The 22,801-nt window shown below is 38.4% G+C and overlaps 1 protein-coding gene across 1 annotated transcript in view; it reads right to left on the bottom strand.

Annotated features, from left to right (window-relative positions):
- Window positions 1-22,801, bottom strand: part of LOC145983005 (calpain-5-like) — a gene marked incomplete at its 3' end in the record, with an annotated part of 106,028 nt that overhangs the window by 30,174 nt on the left and 53,053 nt on the right. Inside the window, exons 7-8 of the mRNA XM_083116286.1 lie at window positions 14,214-14,339; window positions 6,018-6,134 (exon numbers count right to left, since the gene is read on the bottom strand). Coding sequence (XP_082972412.1) covers window positions 6,018-6,134; window positions 14,214-14,339 — 243 coding nt within the window. The remainder of the gene's footprint in view (window positions 1-6,017; window positions 6,135-14,213; window positions 14,340-22,801) is intronic.

Raw genomic sequence — 22,801 nt, 5'->3', positions numbered from 1 at the left:
CTATCTGAGCATAAAATGAACTTAAAACAAACTTTTACATGTTTGTCATTGATGCCACACAAATTTAAGCAAATGTTAAACTATTAGATGTTTCAGGACAATTAAACCATTTAATACTCATAATCAATATGCTACTACTTACAAGGGAGATTTAGATCCCAAAGTAACTTTTTGTGAGTATTATTGTTGGAAAAATAGCTGGATATACTATATATAAAAGAATGAGCTTCCCTGATGGCATAAAATAATGTCGCCTTGTAATCAAGGGGTTCCAGGGTCAATCTCCAATAGAGACAAAGTGGTTCATGTCTCATTTTAAGCTGTAGGTCTAATCTCAATTAGAATATCTGAGCATAAAGTGGACTTAACAAACTAAACTTTTACAGAGAGAATGAACTTTTAATGAACTTCTTTTTTCCATTTGTGGTCAATCTATTTAATTTTCTGCTTCACTTTCAGGTCCAGCATGCTCTAGGGTGACAGCGTATCTTAACTGTCAGGTGTGGCCCAGTACCAGGCCGTGAGAGTTCATTAGATTGGTTGCCAACTATTTTATACCTGATTTTACATTTCTCAACAAGGCTAGACATATACCATATGGCATAATTTAGTTCTTAATAGTATTTAATTTCAAAGGTGCATATTAATGTGTAAAATTTAAAAAAATAGAAAGCAGTAAAATTTTTGAGCATGGAATCGACTTTTCTAAAATGAATTTACCACACTGTGTTCTCACAATGGTTGACAACCACAATAGATGTTCAAAATACATCAAGACTTGCACTGTGACCAGGTTTACCAGCAATCAAAGCAAATTATACATGATTCACTTGAAAGTCAGAATACAATTTAACATAAAATATTTGTAAAGGGGTTTGATACTAGATTTTCTATTTTAAATATAGGCCTCCTGATATCTATTGGTAACGTTGTCGCCTTGTAATCAAGGGGTCCCGGGTTCAATATCCAGTGGAGACACACAGTTTCATGGATTTCATTTTAAACTATAGTTCCAGTCCCGACTAGCATTTCTATGCATAAAGTGGACTTAAAATCAAAAACTCAAACCCAAATCAAAATCAATTTTAGATGTAGTTAAAATAATCATCTGTATCTTTGAGGGTACATTTGATGTTTTTTCTTCTTTATGTGCACATTTATATGCCACATTAAAACATTTAAAATTATATTATACTATTAGATTCTATTGGGTTGGTGCGAATGAAATGTCCGCTTTGACGTCTGGTGGGAAACTCAACTCAACAACACAATACAGGGATTGACTGAGGTCACGGGTCTAACTTCATAAACTCTGTATATGTCCAGCAAACAGGCTGGATCAGCCAGGCAGTCAGGAGGCAGTTGCTGAACAGGGTCGTCTGAAAGTACACCATGGAGAACACACAATTGCGAGTGATTTGTCTTTACGAATTCAAACTGCGACATTCTGCTCAGCAAGCCGCCAAAACACTAACAGTGCATTTGGGCCAGGAATGGTAAATGAACGCATCATTCGCCGCTGGATTGTCAAATTTCGTTCCGGTGACACAGCATTGCAAAATGAACCGTGTGGCCATCGACCAACATCATGTTCGGATGTGCTCCTCAGGAACCCCGTGGAAGCGGACCCTCGGAAAAGTGTTGGTGCCATTGCAGACGAGTTAGGCATACACCACACCACTGTCGTTCCACGGCTCCGTGCGATCGGTAAAGTGAAAAAGTTGGACTCATGATTTGACACCGGCCAACAAGACTCGCCGTCTGGAGGTGTGCAGTTCTCTCAGTGTAAGGAATAACCGGGATGGTTTCCTGCATCGGATTGTCACTTCAGATGAAAAATGGATCTGCTATGACAATCGTAAACAATCAGGACAATGGTTGGATCGTGGTCAACGTCCAGAACAGTTTCCGAAACCACCTCTCCACCCACGGAAGGTGTTGTTGCTAGGATGGTGGTCTATGGTGAGTGTGATCCATCTTTTCTTTCTCAGGCAAGGTGAAACCATCAATGCACATCGTTACAGTGCTAAACTCTAGGAAATGCACCGGAAACTTCTCCGCAAGCACCCAGCAATGGTCCACAGACATGGTGTCCTCATTTTGCACGATAATGCTCGCCCACATGTCGCGAAAAGGACGGTGCAGGCTCTCCATGAGTTGCAATATGAAATCCCTCCTCATCCAGCATATTCTCCCGACCTCTCTCCCACTGACTACCATCTCTTCCGGCATCTCGATCACTTCCTGACAGGGAAGACCTTCGCTGATGATCTGGCATTGCAACATGCCATTGAGGAGTTCTTTGCGTCGCAGACTCCAGACTTCTTTCGCCATGGAATCCAATTGTTGGCCGAGCGATGACAAAAGTGTGTGGCTGCAGAGGGTGACTATTTTGATTAACCAGGTATTGTAGTTTTGATTTTTTTGGCCTTTGGCAATGATGCACCTGGGCCGGACATTTCATTCGCACCAACCCAATATTTACAAAACATATATGCAAAACCACTCTAGTTATTCGAGTCTTTGTATACTACGTAGATACAGGGTTAGTCAAAAGTATCGGGACAGACCAGTAATAACGAGAACCGTGGATGGAGGAAAATCACATATTGGTGAAGAAACTGCATTGAATGGTGGTGTGGCCATCATGGCAGCCAACTTGGATTCCGCCATATTGAATATCACAATATTTTCAAATGGAAAGGGGTATGTATGACACATCAATTTAGGCTAGAATCGTCCCACAAATGACAATCCAAACTCATTTTGGACCTATCACCATTCATGGAAGAGATAGGGTGTGCTACGTTTGACTGCAAAAAAATGAGATTTGTCTGAAAGAGACGCGTGGACGGAGGACAATCACATGTTGCAAGTGGATATTGGTGCGGAAACTGCAATGAATGGTGGTGTGGCCATCATGGCAGCCATCTTGGATTCCGCCATAATGGATATCACACAATATTTTCAAATGGAAAGGGGCATGTATGACATCAATTTAGGCTAGAATCGTCCCACAAATGACAATCCAAACTCATTTTGGACCTATCACCATTCGTGGAAGAGATAGGGTGTACTACGTTAGACTGAAAAAAATTAGATTTGTCTGAAAGAATTGTTTACTGTATTCTTGTGAGTAACTGTACACTGCAAGTAAACAGAGAGCATGAACAAGAAAACATGACATTGACTTACAGAATGCCTCAAAACAAGTGCTCACACTACTTCTCGTCGACTGTCTGACAATGCTATGTCAACCGATCATAAAAACTGCAAGGTGCACGTTGTAGCATATCCCGAGAAAGTCCTCTTGTTTCGTCCACAATGCGATTCTGTACATCATTCAGGGAGTGTGGTTTGGTGCTATACAATTTGTCCTTCATGTGACCCCATAGGAAGTAATCCAGGGGTGATAGATCGGGAGATCTTGTAGGCCATTCGATCATACGTCGTTTTCCAATCCATCTTTGTGGAAAGGTTTCATGTAAGTATTGTCGAACATCCCGTCCATAGTAAGGCGGCGCTCCGTCCTGTTGGAACTAAACACTATTAAAGTCCCGTGTCGTCACTTCGATGGCAGGGACAAACTACTCACGAAGCATTGTCAAATACTTCTCACCCTTCAGATTTCCGTCAATGAAGAAAGGGTCAAGAATGATGCCTCTTATCATTCCTACCCAAACATTCAGTTTCTGTGGATACTGGGTATGATGATGTACCATCATCCAATGCGGGTTTTCATCGCTCCAATAGTGGCAGTAATGTCGGTTCACAAGTTAGTTTAACATAAATGTCGCTTCATCAGATAATGCAATGTCATTGAGGTGAACACTATAGTTATCGATATTTCGCATCATTACTTCGCAAAATTTAATACGGCGATCAAAGTCATCTTTCGTCAGTTCGTGCCTAAACTCACTTTGTAGGGTTTAAACTTACTGTGTTAGTTGCACTGAACTCTGGGAAATGTCCAGCATGTTGGCAACGCTGGTTGTCCATGTATGCGGATTTTTCACAGAAGATTGAAACAAATCCAAAGAAACTGCCTGGTTGCTACACGATTTCGGCCTTCCTGATTGCACACGGTCTTTAGCACTTCCACTTGCTGCAAAACGTCGAATGGTTCTTTCGACGGTTGACTTTGAAATTGGGTTACGTTCAGGGAATGTAGCATCAAATAACTGTTGCACCTCAGTATACGATCGCTTGCGATCTCTATAGCCACGCATCATTAATAACGTAATACGTTCTCGTTGACTGAGCTCCATTTTGACCACTGACACGGACACAAATCTCCTTCCTTTGGCACAACACTCACCAACATGAGCGTCATGCAGAACCTTCGCAAGGACGATAACAAATGCAACTGACCTTCGAGGAAGTTGACTACAATCTACAAGGGATGTGTACAGGTAGAGTCCATTCAGACGAATACTGTTATTGCTGTCCGTGGAAGGGAAAGTAAAACAAATACGCAATTGATGCTCTTAATTCGTCAAATAGGATTGTTAGCTACAAAAGAGTATGTTACTCTGTTGTAAGGAAGGATTGTTTAGACTGGCATTCTTTAATTCGTTAATTTTGCGATATTATGTTGTTTTCAACAAACCATCAAAGCAACCCGGGGAAAGGACTAGAGGCAGGAAAGGAAGAAACGAAGAAAAGTAGAAGTCACAGCCTCGAAGAAAGGGCTCCATACCTGCATTCGCCTGGGGGAACTGAGGAAAACCGCTCTCCCGATCTATCACCCCTGGATTACTTTCTATGGGGGCACATAAAGGACAAAGTGTATCGCACCAAACCACACTCCCTGAATGATCTACAGAATCGCATTGTAGACGAAACAAGAGGATTTTCTCGGGATATGCTACAACGTGCACCTTGCAGTTTTTATGATCGGTTGACATAGCATTGTCAGACAGTCGACGGGAAGCAGTGTGAGCACTTTCTTTGAGGCATTCTGTAAGTCAATGTCATGTTTTCTTGTTCATGCTCTCTGTTTACTTGCAGTGTACAGTTACCCACAAGAATACAGTAAACAATTCTTTCAGACAAATCTAATTTTTTTCAGTCTAACGTAGTACACCCTATCTCTTCCACGAATGGCGATAGGTTCAAAATGAGTTCGGATTGTCGTTTGTGAGACAATTCTAGCCTAAATTGATGTGTCATACATACCCCTTTCCATTTGAAAATATTGTGTGATATCCAATATGGCAGAATCCAAGATGGCTGCCATGATGGCCACAACACCATTCATTGCAGTTTCCGCACCAATATCCACTTGCAATATGTGATTGTCCTCCATCCACGCGTCTCTTTCACACAAATCTCATTTTTTTGCAAACGTAGCACACCCTATCTCTTTCACGAATGGCGATAGGTCCAAAATGAGTTTGTATTGTCATTTGTGGGACGATTCTAGCATAAATTGATGTTTCATACATACCCCTTTCCATTAGAAAATATTGTGTGATATCCAATATGGCGGAATCCAAGTTGGTTGCCATGATGGCCACACCCCCATTCAATACAGCTTCTTCACCAATATGTGATTTTCCTCCATCCACGGTTCTCGTTATTACTGGTCTGTCCCGATACTTTTGACTAACCTTGTATATTTATTAAGCCTACTGAAATACGATGTTTACACTTGGGGAAAAAACATCAGTTCAAAAAAGCCGGCATTTTTTGCAACTAATGCTTGTGTCTAGTTATGAATTCCATGTCGAAAGTTGTATTTTCATTTAGATATGAGTGTCCTTTTACAGTAGAGAGATAAATGAAAGCTGTGGAACAACCAAGTAAAGTATTTTCATTAATTTGAAACACTTTGGGGATAAAGGCTGAAAAAAAAAAGCCCAACGAAAAAAGCTGCAGGAAAAACTCATTTTTTCCCCAAAAAAGTTTTTTTTCGAACACTTCCAAATCTAGTGCTAAATCATAAGGTGGCACAGGTTTTATTTTTGTAAAAGTTATTTTCATCTCTGTATGAGACACAAATCCTTAAGACTTACCAAAACTCTGAAACTGTGGGCAGTTTCATTCCAAACAGTTCCCTCTCTTCATTTGAGATACTTACAAATTCTTTTGTTTTGGACATCAAACTAGGCAAAATACGAACAGCAGCAAAACTGAAAGTGATTCAGATACTAAGTATCAACAACAGATGTCCACATGTGATTAAATTTCTATTCATGCAATAGTAGTACTAATCTGTGCAAGCACTTTTATATCAATGTTCTAATTACCCTATGAATTCTATGTATTTGAGGAATGAGCATTAAGAGGAACATAAATCTTACTACCTTCTGTCAAATGATTTTGTGATTTTTTTTAAAAAAAATAATAAATTATTAAGGTTAACCTGATGCGGTTGGTTACCCAACTATCTAGTTTGCATATCAAGCTTCAAAATAGATACAATAAATGGAATGGAAATAAAAAGTAAATAAACTGAGAACAATAAGTTCTTGCACATTAAACAGCATGTAAAAAAATGGGCCCAGCTTCCACTAAACACCAACATAAATACTAAATGCTAAGAGCACTAAACCTGGCCCTCCTAACCTAAGCAGAATTGTGGGTCAGGAATTGTTAGCTTAGGAGGGCCATGCTTAGAGCACTCAGCAATTAGTTTTGGCATTTGATGGAAGCAGGGTGTGTCCTGCACCAGACCAATAAAGAAATTGTAAAAAAAAGATAATTTTACAAATCCTATTGGTATGTCTCAACTAAATTACACAGGGAAGCATTTTTTTTAACATTTTACATAAAGCTAAGGGCCCAGACAACAAGTCATTTACTCAATATTATCGAGGCATGTTGAATTCCTGACTTGATTTTTAATGGTGGCCTTGGTTTCATTATCATCTATACAGGGTTATTCAAAATGATTGTCGGGGGAGGACATGAAACACATGGCTTTCATAACCATGAAAATTGATGCAGACACTTCCAAAGTTTAATTTCAATACAGATGGTGCCCTGTAGACACAGATTTGACCACTAGGTGGCAGGCTTTACAAGATGGCTGGTCATGGCTCTGAAAAGGCCTTCTTGTGTTCGAATTTCATCAGTCAGCCAGTTACCATTGACTAACACACATCTCAGAATGTCTTCCTTCAATAAGCAACATGACATCATTCTTACTTACTTCAGCAACACATGCCTCTCTTTTGGTATGGTATGCTGACTCTCCTCTGATTTTCTAGGACTCCATTGGAAAGCCTCTCAAACCTGGTCCAAATGTGCTTCTGGTTTTGGCTTGTGTCTTGAAAGTGTACCACCAGTGAATGAAATTTGTTGTTGAACAATGATAACTGACTATGATGAAATTCGAGCACAAAAAACTGTGACCCGTCATCTTACAAATCCTGAATCCTAGCAGCTAAATGAATGACTACAGAACATTGCCTATTACGAAAGAAAACTTTGATGGTGTATCCACCAGTTGGTGTGCTTACAAATGCCACATGTTACATGACCTACCTATAAAAAAATGTTGAAACCTAGACAATCATTTTGAATAACCCTTTAGTTCAAATGCAGATTTATGCATACTGCATGTGAATGAAGTGTGCATATATATGTGTACGTGTGTGTGTGATTAATAAGTAAAAATTCAATCTATGTTATTGATAGATGCAAATTATAAAGAAAAGGTAACCAAGTCTCTGTGACTACACGATTTTGTTACATGGATGGATGAACATGGAGCAAAAGTATACTTGAATATGTTTTTATTGTGTTATATTATGTGTTAGTTTTACATAATTAAACAGGTGTTATGATCTTTCGCTGTGATACTTAATGACATTTACTTATCATGAAGTAAGTCTAAGCAACGGAGAGCGAGTCGGGAAACATAAATACAATGGGTCAGGCAACAGACCGATTTCAGTTCTATTTCAGAACCAATCTGACGGGGCAAATTCCTCATCGAAAGTACTCTCCTCACCGGATTATAGTAAAAAAGTTTCACCCTTGTACTTCTGTTCACAAAAAGTGGCACACTCATTTGAGTTGAAGTCCAGCTTCGTGGCCGGAAGTACAGCCGAAGTAAGTGTTCGGAAAGCAGCAGTGTTGCTTACTATCAATCAATTTAACCATATGCAGGAAATTTTAGGTCTCTCAGACTCAAAGAAAAGGGCTAACCAAAAGATTGCAGCGTAAATATTAATGAACTGGAATTTCCATGTCTGCAATCAAAGTAATGTAAATGTGAAATATTCCTGAAATTTATTTTAAAAAGAAATGCGTTTGACGTTCGTGACGAAGTAGTTATCACAATTCGTTAGAATGCGAGGGCCCCGGGTTCGAATTTGGCCTGAGCATGGGTGTTCTTTTTGACTCTCCCTTCATCGTCGCAAGTAGCCGAAAGTGGAAGAAAAGCAACACTAAATAACGAAAAGGAAAAAACGCAATAAGCGAGACAGAAATAGTGCTGTTGCAATTCCTGAAAATGATGCAAAAAAATCTTTCGGAAATAGTGTCATCCTAGTCCAGAAGAATAAATAAACTCCCTCCCCATACACTTTGGCAAACAGAATCGCAAAGTTGGCACTGAATAAGCGATGGGAAAAATTATATAAATCCTAAAGGGGGCACATGAGAGGAGGTACCTTCCCCCCACATCTGTCATCCAGGCTATTAAAAATAAGTCAATGGATTTCCTCACATTTAACTTTAACGGTAAATGGAATTTTTGTAAAATGAAAATTGTCGGGCTTAATTTTTTTTGCATGTGTACGTTGGTTTCATAATAGAGCACAATGATAGAATTGTGACTCTCATAAAATTCTTACCGAATGAATGAATGTCTAAATAGTTAAAAATAATAAAATTTATGTGCCGTTGGTTAATGAGATTTGTCGTCACATAGCAGAATCCGCTATATTAATGGGAAGTAGAGAACGGTAATCGTTTAGGTTTGGAAAAACTAACCTTCCAAAAAAAGCACGACTTGCCAACGTCTTCATTAATTTTCATGCACAAGCTTCACTTGTATTTTGTAAGCAATGTGTACAGTATATGAACCCTATCTGATGAAGCATATTGCTTTCAAATTAATGTAATTAGGCGAGAAGCGACATCAAAAGTTTCGAGCTGGGCAGGAAAAGATAAAATCTTCTTGATAAATTACTCGAATAGCTTCACTTCTTCACCGTGGCTTGTGGCCATGTCGGTTAAAGGCCAGCTTTCTAAGCTGAAATCCTAGGTTCGAATCCCAGTGTCTCCAAAATATTTTTTCTTACCAAATGGGTGCTACATAATGTATTTTATTCTCCTCACACCAATTGCAGCCTGAAACTGTGTTATTTTTTGCGTGCCAATAAGAAAATATGTATTGAAACTGTTACTCGTTCAAATAACGTGACTGTTACTCGAGACTACTTGAAATTGAAATTTTTTAGTTGCTGCTAAGCCTCGATATTTACAACAAGTGCTAAAATTGAAAATTGTTGTGTGATAAAACACATTGTTAATATTATCAAGAAGAAAACCACTGAAATTAAATGAGTAAGTTGTGAGGAACATCAGCAGATGTATTTTAAGATGTTCCGTCATTCACGTGTCACTCTCCTCGTTTTATACATAGATAGATATTTACAAGTGACCCACTCGATGAATGCTCACACCTTAAGAGTAATTTTCAGATGGGAAAGAAAAAAAGCCTGGTCCAAATTGTAAAGTCAAGACGTGCGCAGATTGTAGATGTTATTATCAGAAACAAACTGACTTAATCAGTAACTACAATTATTTACCTAAACATCACTTATATGGCACTTAGAATAGAGCTGTAAAATATGTCTTTTGGATGATTAGCTGTTTGAGTTATTTTATAGTGCAGGAGTAAGTGTTTGGATCAACCCTCTCTTCTATAACTTGACAAGTTTAAACACAAGAAGCTGCAAATAGCTGTTGCGTCTCTCACACAACATTTCCCCTCTCCATTCTCTGGAGCGACGTTGGTTCGCAGTGTTGCAACCTGGAGGGAGCAGAATGGTCCGAGTATTTTCAACAAAATTTGTATTCGCTTTTTCCTGGGCTGTTTTCTACCTGTCGGAGTACAGAAATTCAGCTCACCTTTCGCCAACGACTCTTTTCCTTCTTTTAAAACTTGGCCTCCCTGATGGCACGGTGGTAGCGTCATCGTCTTGTAACCAAGGGGTCCTGGGTTCGATTCCCAGTGGAGGCACATAGTGGTTCGGATCCCACTTTAAACTGTATGTCCAGTACCGATTAGCCTTATCAATATAGCGGATTCTGCTATGTGACGACGAATCACTTACTGTTATCAGACGCTGCGCAGAAACTTACAATCGTCAACACTCATATTGGTTTATTTAGAATAAAAAGGTCATGCTTTGGAATCTCCATAAGTGGAGATATTTTTCAGGAGTTGCTTTCTACTTTGACAATGTCATAATTGGTGGAAGAATGAATGTTATGAGAGAACTTGTTTAGTGCTCTCTAAATTACAAGCACACAATGTGAAAGCAAATTTGGAGAAATGCACCTTTATTTCTCAACATGTTGAATATTTGGGTTACTTAATAAGTAACAAGGAATCAGTCCATCTCCTAAGAACATAGAAGCTTTAGTAAGCTGTTCAGAACCAAAAGATGTGACCCAAGTTAGATCATTTATGGGCATGTTAAACTTTCATCGAAGATTTATTCCAAATCTGCTGAAGAAGAATGTCACATTTAACTGGTCAAAGAATTGTTCAGATGAATTCCGCAACATAATTTCGAAAATATAGAAGATTGAACCAATTATCCCATTTGATCTGAATAAAGAGATTGTTCTTATTTGTGATGGTTCATCATATGGATGTGGAGCTCATCTATGCCATCGGATTAACGGTAAACTGCATACTGTTGCATGTGCATCTTCTATCTTTAATGAAACGGAGAAGAAATATACTCAAGTTGAACGTAAGGCAGTGAGTGTGGTATTTGGTATCAAGAAGTTTTATAAATTTCTACTAGGTCAGAAGTTTGACATAATACGAGGGTCACTATTTATATTTTGAGCCTAACAATGAAAAAACAGGAATTTGGCATTGAAAACTGCTTTATTGTTTTTCGAAGTATTCTCCTTTATGGTCAATACACTTTTGCATTCGTCAACTGTCAAAGCAGTTTTTCCAATCTTCTTGAGACACCTCCATAATATGGTTTTTGAACGCATCAACGGCGACTTCCGCCGACGAAAATCGTTGTCCACGCAATTTATTCTTGACATTCGGGAACAAGAAGAAGTCATTGGGTGCCAAATCAGGACTGTACGGCGGATGACCCATCAATTCGATTTTTGACTGTTCATAAAGTCGGTTGTTAGACAAGATGTGTGACAGCTGGCATTGTCTTGATGAAGAATGATCCGACGGCGTTTGTTTGTTTTCCGTATTTGACCGAAGACCTCTGGCAAACAAATTGTTGTGTACCATTCAGAGTTGACCGTTCTACGTTCCTCTAAAGGCACAGTTGCCACATGACCAGTTTTCCCGAAAAAACAGCTGACCATTTGTTTCGATGTGCTTCGAGCGCAAACAACTTTTGTTGGATTGGGTTCATCTTGAAACACCCATACAGTCGACTGCTGTTTATGTTCCGGCTCATATGCATATATCCATGATTCGTCACCTGTTACAATCTTATATACGTCTTTTGAAGCACCACAATTGTATTTATTGAGCATTTGTTTGCACCAATTGACGCGAGCGTCTTTTTGAGTTTTTGTCAAATTGTGTGGGATCCAACGAGAACATACCTTTCTCACAGCTAAATGATCATGTAATATTTTATATATGCTGGTGGAACTAATGCCTATGGTTGCCTCAATCTCACAGTATGTCACATGACGATCTTGCAGTATTAGGTTTTGCACAGCATCAATGTTTTCTTGAACAACAACTGATTTTGGATGACCTTCGCGAATCTGTTCGGTGAGCGAATGGCGGCCATGATTAAATTCGTTATACCAGCGTTTCACAGTGGCAAAGGATGGGGCTTCATCGCCAAATGTGGAAGTAAGTTGATCGATGCACTCTTGTCTTGATAATCCACGTCGAAAATCGTAAAAATCATCGCACGAAAATGTTTGCGAGTTAATTCCATTTTATTGTTGTCGCGCAATCTCCAAGGCAACATAAACAACACAAATGAAGCTATTGACAAAACATTTGAAGTACGTTATGGTCAATAATGCCAGACGATTCCGTGCAAACGTCAAATCGTGCCTAACTTCAATCAGTGTTGCCAAGGCTCAAAATATAAATAGTGACCCTCGTATCTGATGCCACTTCAATAAAATACATATTTTCTCCAGACAAAGCTGTGTCAAAACATACGTCCAATAGACTTGTTCGTTGGTGTTTATTGTTGTCAGCATTCAAGTACAACATCATATCCTCCTCTAAAGTACCAGTAGCGGGCATGTTAAGTAGACTACCATTACCGGGAGACTCTTCACTTGATATTGATGCTGTTCAATGTTGACAAGTAGACGAGAGAAGAGGACCAATCTCAGTCGACGAAATAGCAAAACACATGAGTAAAGATCCTCTACTCAACCAAGAGTAATTACATTTATTCAGAATGGATGGCCTCAACGCTTAACATTAGGACTGACCCAGGATGGTTTGGCACCCCTTTTTGAAAGTAGGCAGTTTCTTTCCTATGAATCCAATTGCGTGATGTGGATCGGAAAACCAGTAATTCTGTATTCTCTTAGAAATACTATATTACAGCTATTCCACAAACATCATCCTGGAGAAATTGCAATGAAAGAGATGCACACCTCACAGTTTTGGTGGCCAAAAATGTCCAAAGATTTATTTATTTTCCTGCAGAAATGTGATATCTGGCAGGTTTGCAAACCTAAGGTTCGGAAGGGACCAAACAATAAATGGAAAAGTGCATCATCTGTAAGAGAAAGACTCCACGTGGATCATTTCTTCTTAGCTGGTTGTAAATACTTAATTATTGTTGATGCTTTCAGTCGTTGGTTGGATGTTTGGGCCATGCATTCTCTCGATTCTTCTGAAACTATAAGGTGGATACTACGGTCTTGTTCAGTAATTGGCTTACCTAAAACATTGACGTCTGACAATAGACCTGCATTTAATAGTCTCAAGTTCGAGACTTTCTGTCAACAGTACAGAATACAACATTTGACTAGTCCCCCATACCACAATCCAAGTTGGTTGGCAGAGAAATACGTCAGAACGGTCAAGGATCATCTTTACAAGATACTTCAGCAACATCCTCACTTAACGCCGTTGCAGCTAGATATAAACATTTCTGAACTATTACTGCTGTTGCATAATTCAAGATTAGGTGAAGAAAGAACTCTTCCTTCAGCTTCTATATTAGCTTTTACTCCTAAAAGTTGTGGAGACAATACAGGAAGCGTTAAAGCTTCATTTCTGAAGAGGATAGAGAAGATGATGGGTACAATCCTCTAAATTTGTTAAGACTGCCTTTTCACTGGGAGTGGTACATTGCAGAATAGATGCTACTTGTCTCTACGAAGTTCAGATGTTGGATGGTACTCAAAAAATGGTGCACATTCGATGGATGTGTCATAGATGGGACAATGCTTCCAAAGAAGACATAAGCTGGAGTGATGGTTTATCTCCTCCAGATATTCAGCAACACTCTCTGCCTATTGTCCAGGTAGAAGGCAGGAACACTACTTCTACTCTGTCTAACAATGGTACAGCTACACCCAGAACACTTAGGAGATCTACTGGATATCGGAAACCTCCCGATAGATATCTATGTAATTAAATATGTCTGTGGTGTGTTCAATTTTTTCTTTTTTTGTCCGGGAGAAAGACGATAGATGAAAATTATAAAGAAAAGGTAACCAAAAATATAGTCTGTGTGGGTTACCATGACTACACAATTTTGTTATATGGATGGATGAACATGGAGTAAAAGTATACTTGAATAAGTTTTTATTGTGTTATATTATGTGTTAGTTTTACACAATTAAAAAGGTGTTATCATCGTTCGATGTTATACTTAATGACTTTTATTTATTATGAAGTGTCTAAGCAACGGGGAGCGAGATGATATCAGTTATTGAACAAGAAAATTTTTATGCACCCCCACCTGACACTCCAGTCCCCCAACTATGAAAATATCCTAGCATCCCCAGTGTGTACTGATACACTGGTGTCAGTCATTAATACCTACCTATCTGATCCCTCCATATCTGCATCTGCAATATCTGTACTTATCCTTGAACGAAGTCTCTCTCTGAATATATTTGGAAATCCATAAGGATCCTGAAGGCGTACAACTTGCAGCTTTCCTTGGCCTCTGGAAATACATTACAAGAAACTGTAACAATAAACACTGGCTTATAAGGTTCTTTGTAAAACTGATGTTTTGGGTCCATTGCCAGATCTACCTTCAGTGTTTTCCAATAAAGTCACATTCATGTGCATTGTAGTGGTAATATCGTCGATTTATAATCTAGGGGTCCTGGGTTTGATACCCGATGGAGGCACATGGCACAGATCCCGTTTTAAACTGCAGGTCCAGTCCCTATTAGCCTTTTCGTGCATAAAGTGGACTTAAAACAACAAGTCATTCAATCAAACAGTTCAACAATGTGCATTGTTAACACAGAAGGATCTGGTGATGGACCTGAAATGTTGTTTTTAGAAACAACCTCATAAGCCACACACAAGTAAAACTTGCATTTTATCTCTAATAGTTAGCAACTGTGGTTATGCGAACATTTAAGAAATTACGCAAACATTTGTGCATTGAGTTACAGAACTCCCAACAAGGGAGGCACAGACTGAAAATAAATAAATAAATAACACGTGGCACAACAGCCCTTGAGAACCTGGGCCTACCTACTGACTGCAGCCCTCACCCCCACTTGCTGAGGTGGGAGATCATCCAACCAGTTTCAGGGTGATGTGTGGTCAGCAGGACAAACCCCAGTCGTTGTTGTAGGTTTCCATGACCGAGTTACGGTACTCATTCATAGCCAGGGTTGGCATTTTGCCCGGTTTTTTTTTTTTTGGAAAAACCCAACCCAGGTGGTTTTTTTTTCAGGTTATGTTTAAAAATGTATATTTTAAAAATGAAATACATTTTCCCCTGGTAGTAATATATCTTAACACTCAATTTGTATTGCTTTATACCCTGTCCCAGCTAGCTCTGGAGCAAGTGAACGAAAACAAGTCCCTGCGCAAGTAGTGACGTGAGACAGCTCCACCAATGAACACGTGAGAGTGAACGGGACTACGTGGAGAAGGGGTAAGCGACTGCAGTTACCAGCCTTTGCAACAGCATGCACTGCTTCACTCAGCCCACTCGATTTCCTCCCCTTCTCTGATGCTATGCATGGCCTTGTTCCAGAGATAACTGAGACAGGGTATAGTTGACTGAGGGCCAGTTAACCTTTCTGTTAAAATGATGTTCTAAAATATTTGTCCAAGAGTTTGATTCTACTCTTCCTGGATGGTGTAATACATAATGCTGTTACTATGTGATCGGTTTTCAGGGTTGCATTCCCTGAGGAGGCACATACTTTAGTGCATCCAACAATCAGACTATGGTGGGATACAAAATATGTTATAAGCCGTGTTTTTGGGGGGCAGCCAACAACAATACTCCGTACTGGCACCTTACTATAGGTGAGGACTTATTTTAACAAGAAAAATGCCTATGATGAATGAGGTCCCAGGCTCAAATCCCAGCCTGGGCATGGATATTAGTCTATGTTCTCTCATCAATTTCATCATATCACTCATTCTCATTTTTGTGATCAAACAAATGTGTCAGAAAAGAAAAAGAAAATAAACCAAATCAATCAATCAAACAAAAGAAATGCATGTGTGTGTGTGGGTGTGTGTGTGTATACTTGGATGCAGTGACGGCGGTTAGGGAGAGGGGCGAGCAGTTGCCCTTCCTCCCTTCATTTTTTTTTTTTTGCTAATTTTGCCCTCGCACTATGCTAAACCTTATGTATAAAGGGAAATTAACTGTCCCGACCCCCCCCCCCCTCCAGATTTGGAACCCAAATCCATTGCTTGGATGCATCATCGTTTATGAACGTAACATAATTTTGAGTAGTTGTTATGACGAACACATTAACAAGCAACACAGTAAACTAACCAATCAACTTGAATAGTGCCAGAACCATTCTTCCCAGGAAAAAAAGCAATGACTAACTTTTTTACAGTGAGACTTTCAATTTTATCAATCAGATTGTTACTTTCATCCCCCTGCAAAGATACTCAAATTTAAGCACGTTATACATAGGTTGCTATTTATGTATCCGGAACTGGCAACACTAATTTTGCTAGGTAACATCTAATATATCCATCGCAAATTTGGACATTTCTATGGTATATGTACCCAGAATGTTGTACTTACGGATGCTATTTTTGTTTGTTACAGGGACTTGAAAATTTCATCAGAGGCCAACAATGGAATTAACTCGAGAACATTTTCGAGCAATGATTTTCTACGATTTTCAACGTGGATTATCTCAACAACAGTGCATCGATCAACTCACTTCGACTTTTGGTGATGAAGCACCATCTAAAAGCACTGTATATCACTGGTTTAGTGAATTCAATCGTGGCAGTCGTTCGCTCACGAACGAATCTAAAGAAGGCCGTCTAAAATCGGTTGTTGTGCCAGAAAACATTGATGCTGTGCGAGAACTGATAATGCAAGATCATCATGTGACATATCGAGAGATTGAGGCATCCCTGGGCATTAGTATGACTAGCATCCATAAGATATTGCATGAACATTTAGCCGTGAAGAAGATTTGTTCGCGTTGGATCCCACATAATTTGACAATCTCTCAAAAAAAGGCTTGTGTCAATTGGTGCAAACAAATACTCACAAAATACAATTGTGGTGCTTCAAAACCATGTATAACATCTACACAGGTGACGATGTTTGCCCGAAAGCAAACAGCAGTCGACGATGTGCGTCTTCCAAGATGAGCCAAACCCAACAAAAGTTGTTTGTGCAAGAAGCACTTCAAAGCAAATGGTCGCCTGTTTTTTTAGGAAAAATGGACATGTGGCTAAAGTGCCACTAGAGAATATTTTTCTTTTTTTGTTTGTTATTCTGGATACATAAATAGCAACCCTCGTATATAGTATATGTTTTTCAACATGCAGCACATTTTTTAGTAAATACTATTAATGAATAGTATTTACTCTGAACTTCAATTTATGAAACAAATTAGTTTGTGAATGCAGTGTTGTGCCTATGTTGGAATGCATTATATATACTACAGCTACACACACACATTTTTTATCTCATTTACAGTAAAACCTCGTTAATCAGAACTAATGGGGGGGGATAAGTTGACCCGTTTAATGAAAGTCCGGATTAACTGAAATAACCTAAAAGAACAGTAGAAAGTGCATTAAAACTACGTATATAATAACGAAAAATGTTTATTATGGTGTATTTAAAGGGCATAGGCCTAAATACACTATACAGTACAGTAAAATGTAAAGCAATACGACAATGCAGTGCTTCTAGCTACATTTAAAACCTTGCATTCTGCTTTTTTTTTTCCTATCCGGATTAAGTGAAGTCCGGCTTATTGGGGTCTGGATTAACAAGGTTTTGACTTGACTTAATTCCTTTTGCTCCATTAGGAGCATAGGGCTTCAGTGAAACGCCTCCATTTGGCTCTGTGACGTGCCAACTCCTTGACCTCTCTCCATGTTTTTCCTTTCTCGGCTGCTTCTTCTTCTACTGTTCTCTTCCATGTCTTCTTTGGATGTCCTATTTTCCGGGCTCCTTGGGGGTTCCAGTCTAAGGCTGCTTTCTCTATTGCTCAAGTTGGTTTTCGTAAGGTGTGTCCTAACCAACTCCCATTTTCTTATTTTTATCTGGGTTGCAATTGGCTGCTGTTTAGTTTCTCTCCATAATTCTTCATTTGATATTATTTCTGGCCATTTTATATTGAGGATACGCCTGAGACAGCGATTAATAAAGGTTTGTATCCTTTTCGTGTTAGCTTGTGTGGTTTTCCATGTTTCGCAAGCATACAGTAAAACTGATTTTACATTTGTATTGAAAATCCTTATTTTTGTCTTTCTAGAAACATTGCAGGTTTTCCAAATGGGATACAGTTGTATAAATGCCACATTGGCTTTCTTGATTCTATTTTGTATGTCTTCATCTGAACCTCCTTCTTTTGTTATGACACTTCCTAAGTATGTAAATGATTCCACTTGTTCAACCAGCTCATGACAAACATTCAATTTTTCTTTTCCTCTTGCATTGACTCTCATTTCTTTAGTCTTGTTTACATTAATAGTCAGTCCTGCTATCTTTGCTTCCTCCTGTAGTCTTTTTAGTTTCTCTTTCATGTCGCCAAGTCTTTGAGATAATAAGCAGATGTCATCTGCAAAATCTAGATCTTCTAGTCTATCTTTGAGTCCCCATTGTATTCCTCTTTTCCTGCAACCCATCGTTTTCTTCATAACTGCATCTAGTACTAGCAGAAATATTGTCGGAGATAGAATGCAGCCCTGTCTCACTCGATTTGTAACATCTATGTATTCTGTAAGCTGTCCTTCATGTAGGATTTTGCACCTGAAACCTTCGTACATATCTTTCATTAGGTTTAATATCTTCGTTGGAATGCCATAGTCTGCTAGTGTCTGCCACATGACTCTTCTATTTAGTGAGTCAAAAGCCTTTTCAAAATCGATGAACGTAAGATATAAGGTGGCTTGCCATTCATTGTTTTATTCCAGAATCATTCTTAGAGTATTTATTAAATCGACACAACTATGTTGTCTACGGAAACCAGCTTGTTCTTTCCTCAATCTTGATTCTACAACATTCTTCACTCTATTTAAGATTATTCTCGATAGTATCTTGCTTGGTATACTTAGCAAAGTAATTCCCCTCCAGTTTTTACAGTTAGTTGTATCTCCCTTTTTTGGCAGCTTTACTATTAAACCTTCTCTCCATTCTAATGGAACTTTTTCTTCATTCCATATTTTCTCTAACATCGGTTGTAATAGGTCAATGGAAGTTTCCACATTAGCTTTGATTAGTTCCGGATTGATGTTATCCATTCCAGGAGCCTTGCCATTCTTAATTTGCTTTATTGCTAGTCTAACTTCTGCTCTAGTTGGGGGCCTTAATTTAATTTTGTATATTTTCTATTTCCTTCTGTTCTTGTTCGATTACAGGTTTCTTCTTCTCTTTTCCCATCTCTATTCAATATGTCTGAAAAATATTCTCTCCATCTTTCCATTTGTTGTTCTTGGGTTAGCAATAGATTACCATTTCTATCTCTCACCGGTTTACTCTTCCTGAATGTTTTTCTGGATAATTTCTTAGTTATGTCATATAACTGTTTTAAGTCACCTCTCTTTTCTGCCTCTTCTGCATTTTGTGCGAAGTCCTCTACCCATTTCCTCTTATCCCTCCTCATACATTTCTTCACCTTTTTTATCTATTTCCGAGTACTCTGTTTGGGCTGCTGCTTTCTGTAATCTTGTTCTGCTTTGGTTTATTTTTTGTTTTGCTTGTTTCCTATTTCTTATTACTTCCCAAGTGTCTTCAGACATCCAGTCTTTTTGTAGTTGATTTCTAATTCCAAGTACCTTCTCTCCAGTTTCTAAGAAGATTCTCTTCACATTTTCCCAATTTGTTTCAATATCTGGTTCATGCTGTGTACCTTCCGAGAGAGCTTGGAATCTATTATTTATTTCTAATTTAAATTCCTTTTGTTTTCCTTTCTCCGTCAATCTTTGAACATTAATTTTCTTTTTTCTTCCTTCAAACTTCTTGGATGTTGACATTATTTTTAGCTTAAACTTGGCTACCACAAGTTGATGGTCGCTGGCTACATCTGCTCCTCTTTTATTTCTTACATCCATTAGCGATCTCCTAAACTTCCTGCTTATTGTTATATGGTCTATTTGGTTTTCTGTAATGCTATCTGGTGAAATTCAAGTTACTTTGTGACAGTTTTTATGATTGAAGATTGTTCCTCCAATGACCAATTTGTGATATGCACATAGGTTTACCAATCTTTCTCCATTATCATTTATGTCTCCCAAACCATGTTTTCCCATTATATGTTCCAATCCTTCATTTTGCGAACCTACCTTGGCATTCATGTCACCTATGAGGATCAAAATATCTCTCTTCTTCACATTTTTTATTGTGTCATTTAGTTGTTGGTAAAATTCATCTTTCCTCTCAATTTCTGTCGTCTCTGTGGGAGCATAACATTGTATTATAGTTACATTTCTAAAGCGGGTTCTAAACCTAGCTGTAATAATTCTGTCGTAGATAGGTTTCCATTCTATTAGGCTCTTCTTTGCCAGTCTGTTTAGGAGTATCCCTACGCCATTCCTGTGTTCTGCATTATCTCCTATTTGTCCTGAGTACAAAATTGTATTTCCTTCTTGTGTTGTTATTTCACCAAAGTCTACCCATCTCACCTCACACAACCCAAGAATTTCTAGTTTGTATTTTTTCATTTCTCTTTCCACTTGTTTTAGTTTTGAACTTTCTTTCAAAGTTCTGATATTCCAACATCCTATATTCGTTTTCCTTTAAACATTAAAGGTTGTCGTCAAAGCATCTGTCTGGTTTTGTTTCACTTTAGTTTCTTTAATAAAGCAATTTAAGGTGTGCAGGTTATTGGCCTACAGCACCCGAGCTTGGTGGTGGGGCTGCCACCTGAAGCATCCAAGCATGCTGTTTTCTGTCAGGGTTGTCTCCCTTAGCCTTTGAAGATCCCTCTTCACCACAAGGCAGTGGTTCCCTTTTTATTCAACCCCAGAAGGGAGGGTTGCCACTTCCGCCTTCTGCACCGTACCAAAGGACTCCTTCTCCGCCGCATCAGCCGTTGAGGTCTTCGCCATAACCCTGGCAAGGGACCCTTACAAGATGCTACCATCCGGAGCCAGATGAACCAAGTTGTTTATATATATATATATAAAAAGGTATTACTCCTTTTGGTTTTCCGCATCCTCCGCCGTTAAGATGGTCATTCATCTTCTTCCGCCTTTGGAGCCGTTAGGTTGCTTCTTAGTCTGGCTCTTCCTTGCCAGCCTTCCTGGCATGGGTGACCCTGCCAGTAGCAATGCTGCCGCCGGTTTAGCCTGACAAATCATTAGAGCATGCAAGGTTTTACTGTATTTCATTTCCATACAAGCTGCCCTAGACCATTAAATAATCCAAATATACAATGCAACGCAATGTTTTAAATCTGCTTCAGTACAACTTGTTTGCAGTTTATCACAGTTGTTTTTTCCCATTATGTTTCAAGCATAAATAATGCCAAATTATAAGTTTGCCATATTTCATTGTCGGACTGATTTTGTCCAAACATGCACTGTATTTCAAAACATTTGTTGTCAGACTATAGCTTAAGTGATGCCCTAAAATTCTCAAAAGAGCCTCCTCTCTTTTCTTATCTCCAAAAATGTAGTTTAGGCAGGATTTGAAGGTGGCGTCAGAATTTGAAATTTACCTCAGCATATGAAAAACTCATTTTTAATCTACAATCTTGCAATGCTTTGAACAAATGCAAATGTAAAACAAAAATCATTCTCAAGGTGTATCTAGTTTTGATTAATTTCAGCTCCTCTAAATATTCTGCAGTTATCATGGTCTCAAAATTGGTGACTTACCCCCACCTTCCCTGAAACACACACTATATTACAGTGTTTTTATAAAACTCAAGTGATGCTGTAACATTGCTGAGACCTGCGTTTGTTAATCTACGGAAATGTAACCCAGTGCATAATTTAAAGCTCTCCCAAGACATGTTAAACCAGTCTCTCGTGTACTATCTTTAAACATGGTGACCAATTTTTCTCAAATGGCATTTATCATAAATAAAACGTTTGTGATTTTACCACGTCTCCTCTCCTAAACTATGAAATATTATTTTAAAAGTTTTATTACAAAACTGTGGACCAATGAAATCTCTAAAATCACTCAGTTTAATTCCTTATACTCCGAATTTTTTTAAAAAAAATTACAGCATAGCATAGAGGGAAAACATGGAAAAAAAATCAGTTTTTCATCAAACATCTTTGAAACACACTGCCAATTTTGCTCACATGTTTTCTACCTGCAGAAATAATTTTAGCCAAAGGATTCTAAATTTACAGTAGTTATTTTCCTGTAGTTTACGGTTATTACAAGCATAAGAAAACAGTCTTTCTTTGTGACGTTTCAGGAGAACACACGCTCCTTTCATCAGACATTTATTTTCATTTTGACTAAAGATACAGTTATAACAATGGTTAGTAATTTTTTAAACAAAAAGAATCCCTTATGTAATGGATGTTGTCAATGTTACATTGTTGTAATATAGGAACTTAACTGTGAAAAAAGCGGTCTGTTTTATTTATATTTCAGATTTTTTTAAAATTATGAATTCCAAATATCATCAGGTAATTCAAATTCATCATTGTTTTCACAAAGTCTCTTGGTGTTTTCTGTTATATTAAATTTTAAAGATGGTGGCTTACTCCATTTGTGAAAAAGAAAACTCCATACTGGATCTATGTTACCATTTTCATTATTTAATTTATTCCAGTGTTCTTCTGCAATGAATGAAGCTTCCCAGACATTCAACTCTGTGTTTCCCGTTAATCTTTTTAAAACCCTTCTCTTTTTAATCAAATGCTTCTCTTCAATGATAAAAAGAGAAGGGTTTTAAAAAGATTAACGGGAAACACAGAGTTGAATGTCTGGGAAGCTTCGTTCATTGCAGAACACTGGAATAAATTAAATAATGA

This window comes from Lepisma saccharinum, unplaced genomic scaffold (genome assembly GCF_977018435.1).
Source record: "Lepisma saccharinum unplaced genomic scaffold, izLepSacc3.1 HAP1_SCAFFOLD_536, whole genome shotgun sequence".
NCBI classification, from domain to species: domain Eukaryota; kingdom Metazoa; phylum Arthropoda; class Insecta; order Zygentoma; family Lepismatidae; genus Lepisma; species Lepisma saccharinum.
Note: the sequence above shows the minus strand (reverse complement) of the source record. Positions and strands in the feature narration are given on the sequence as shown.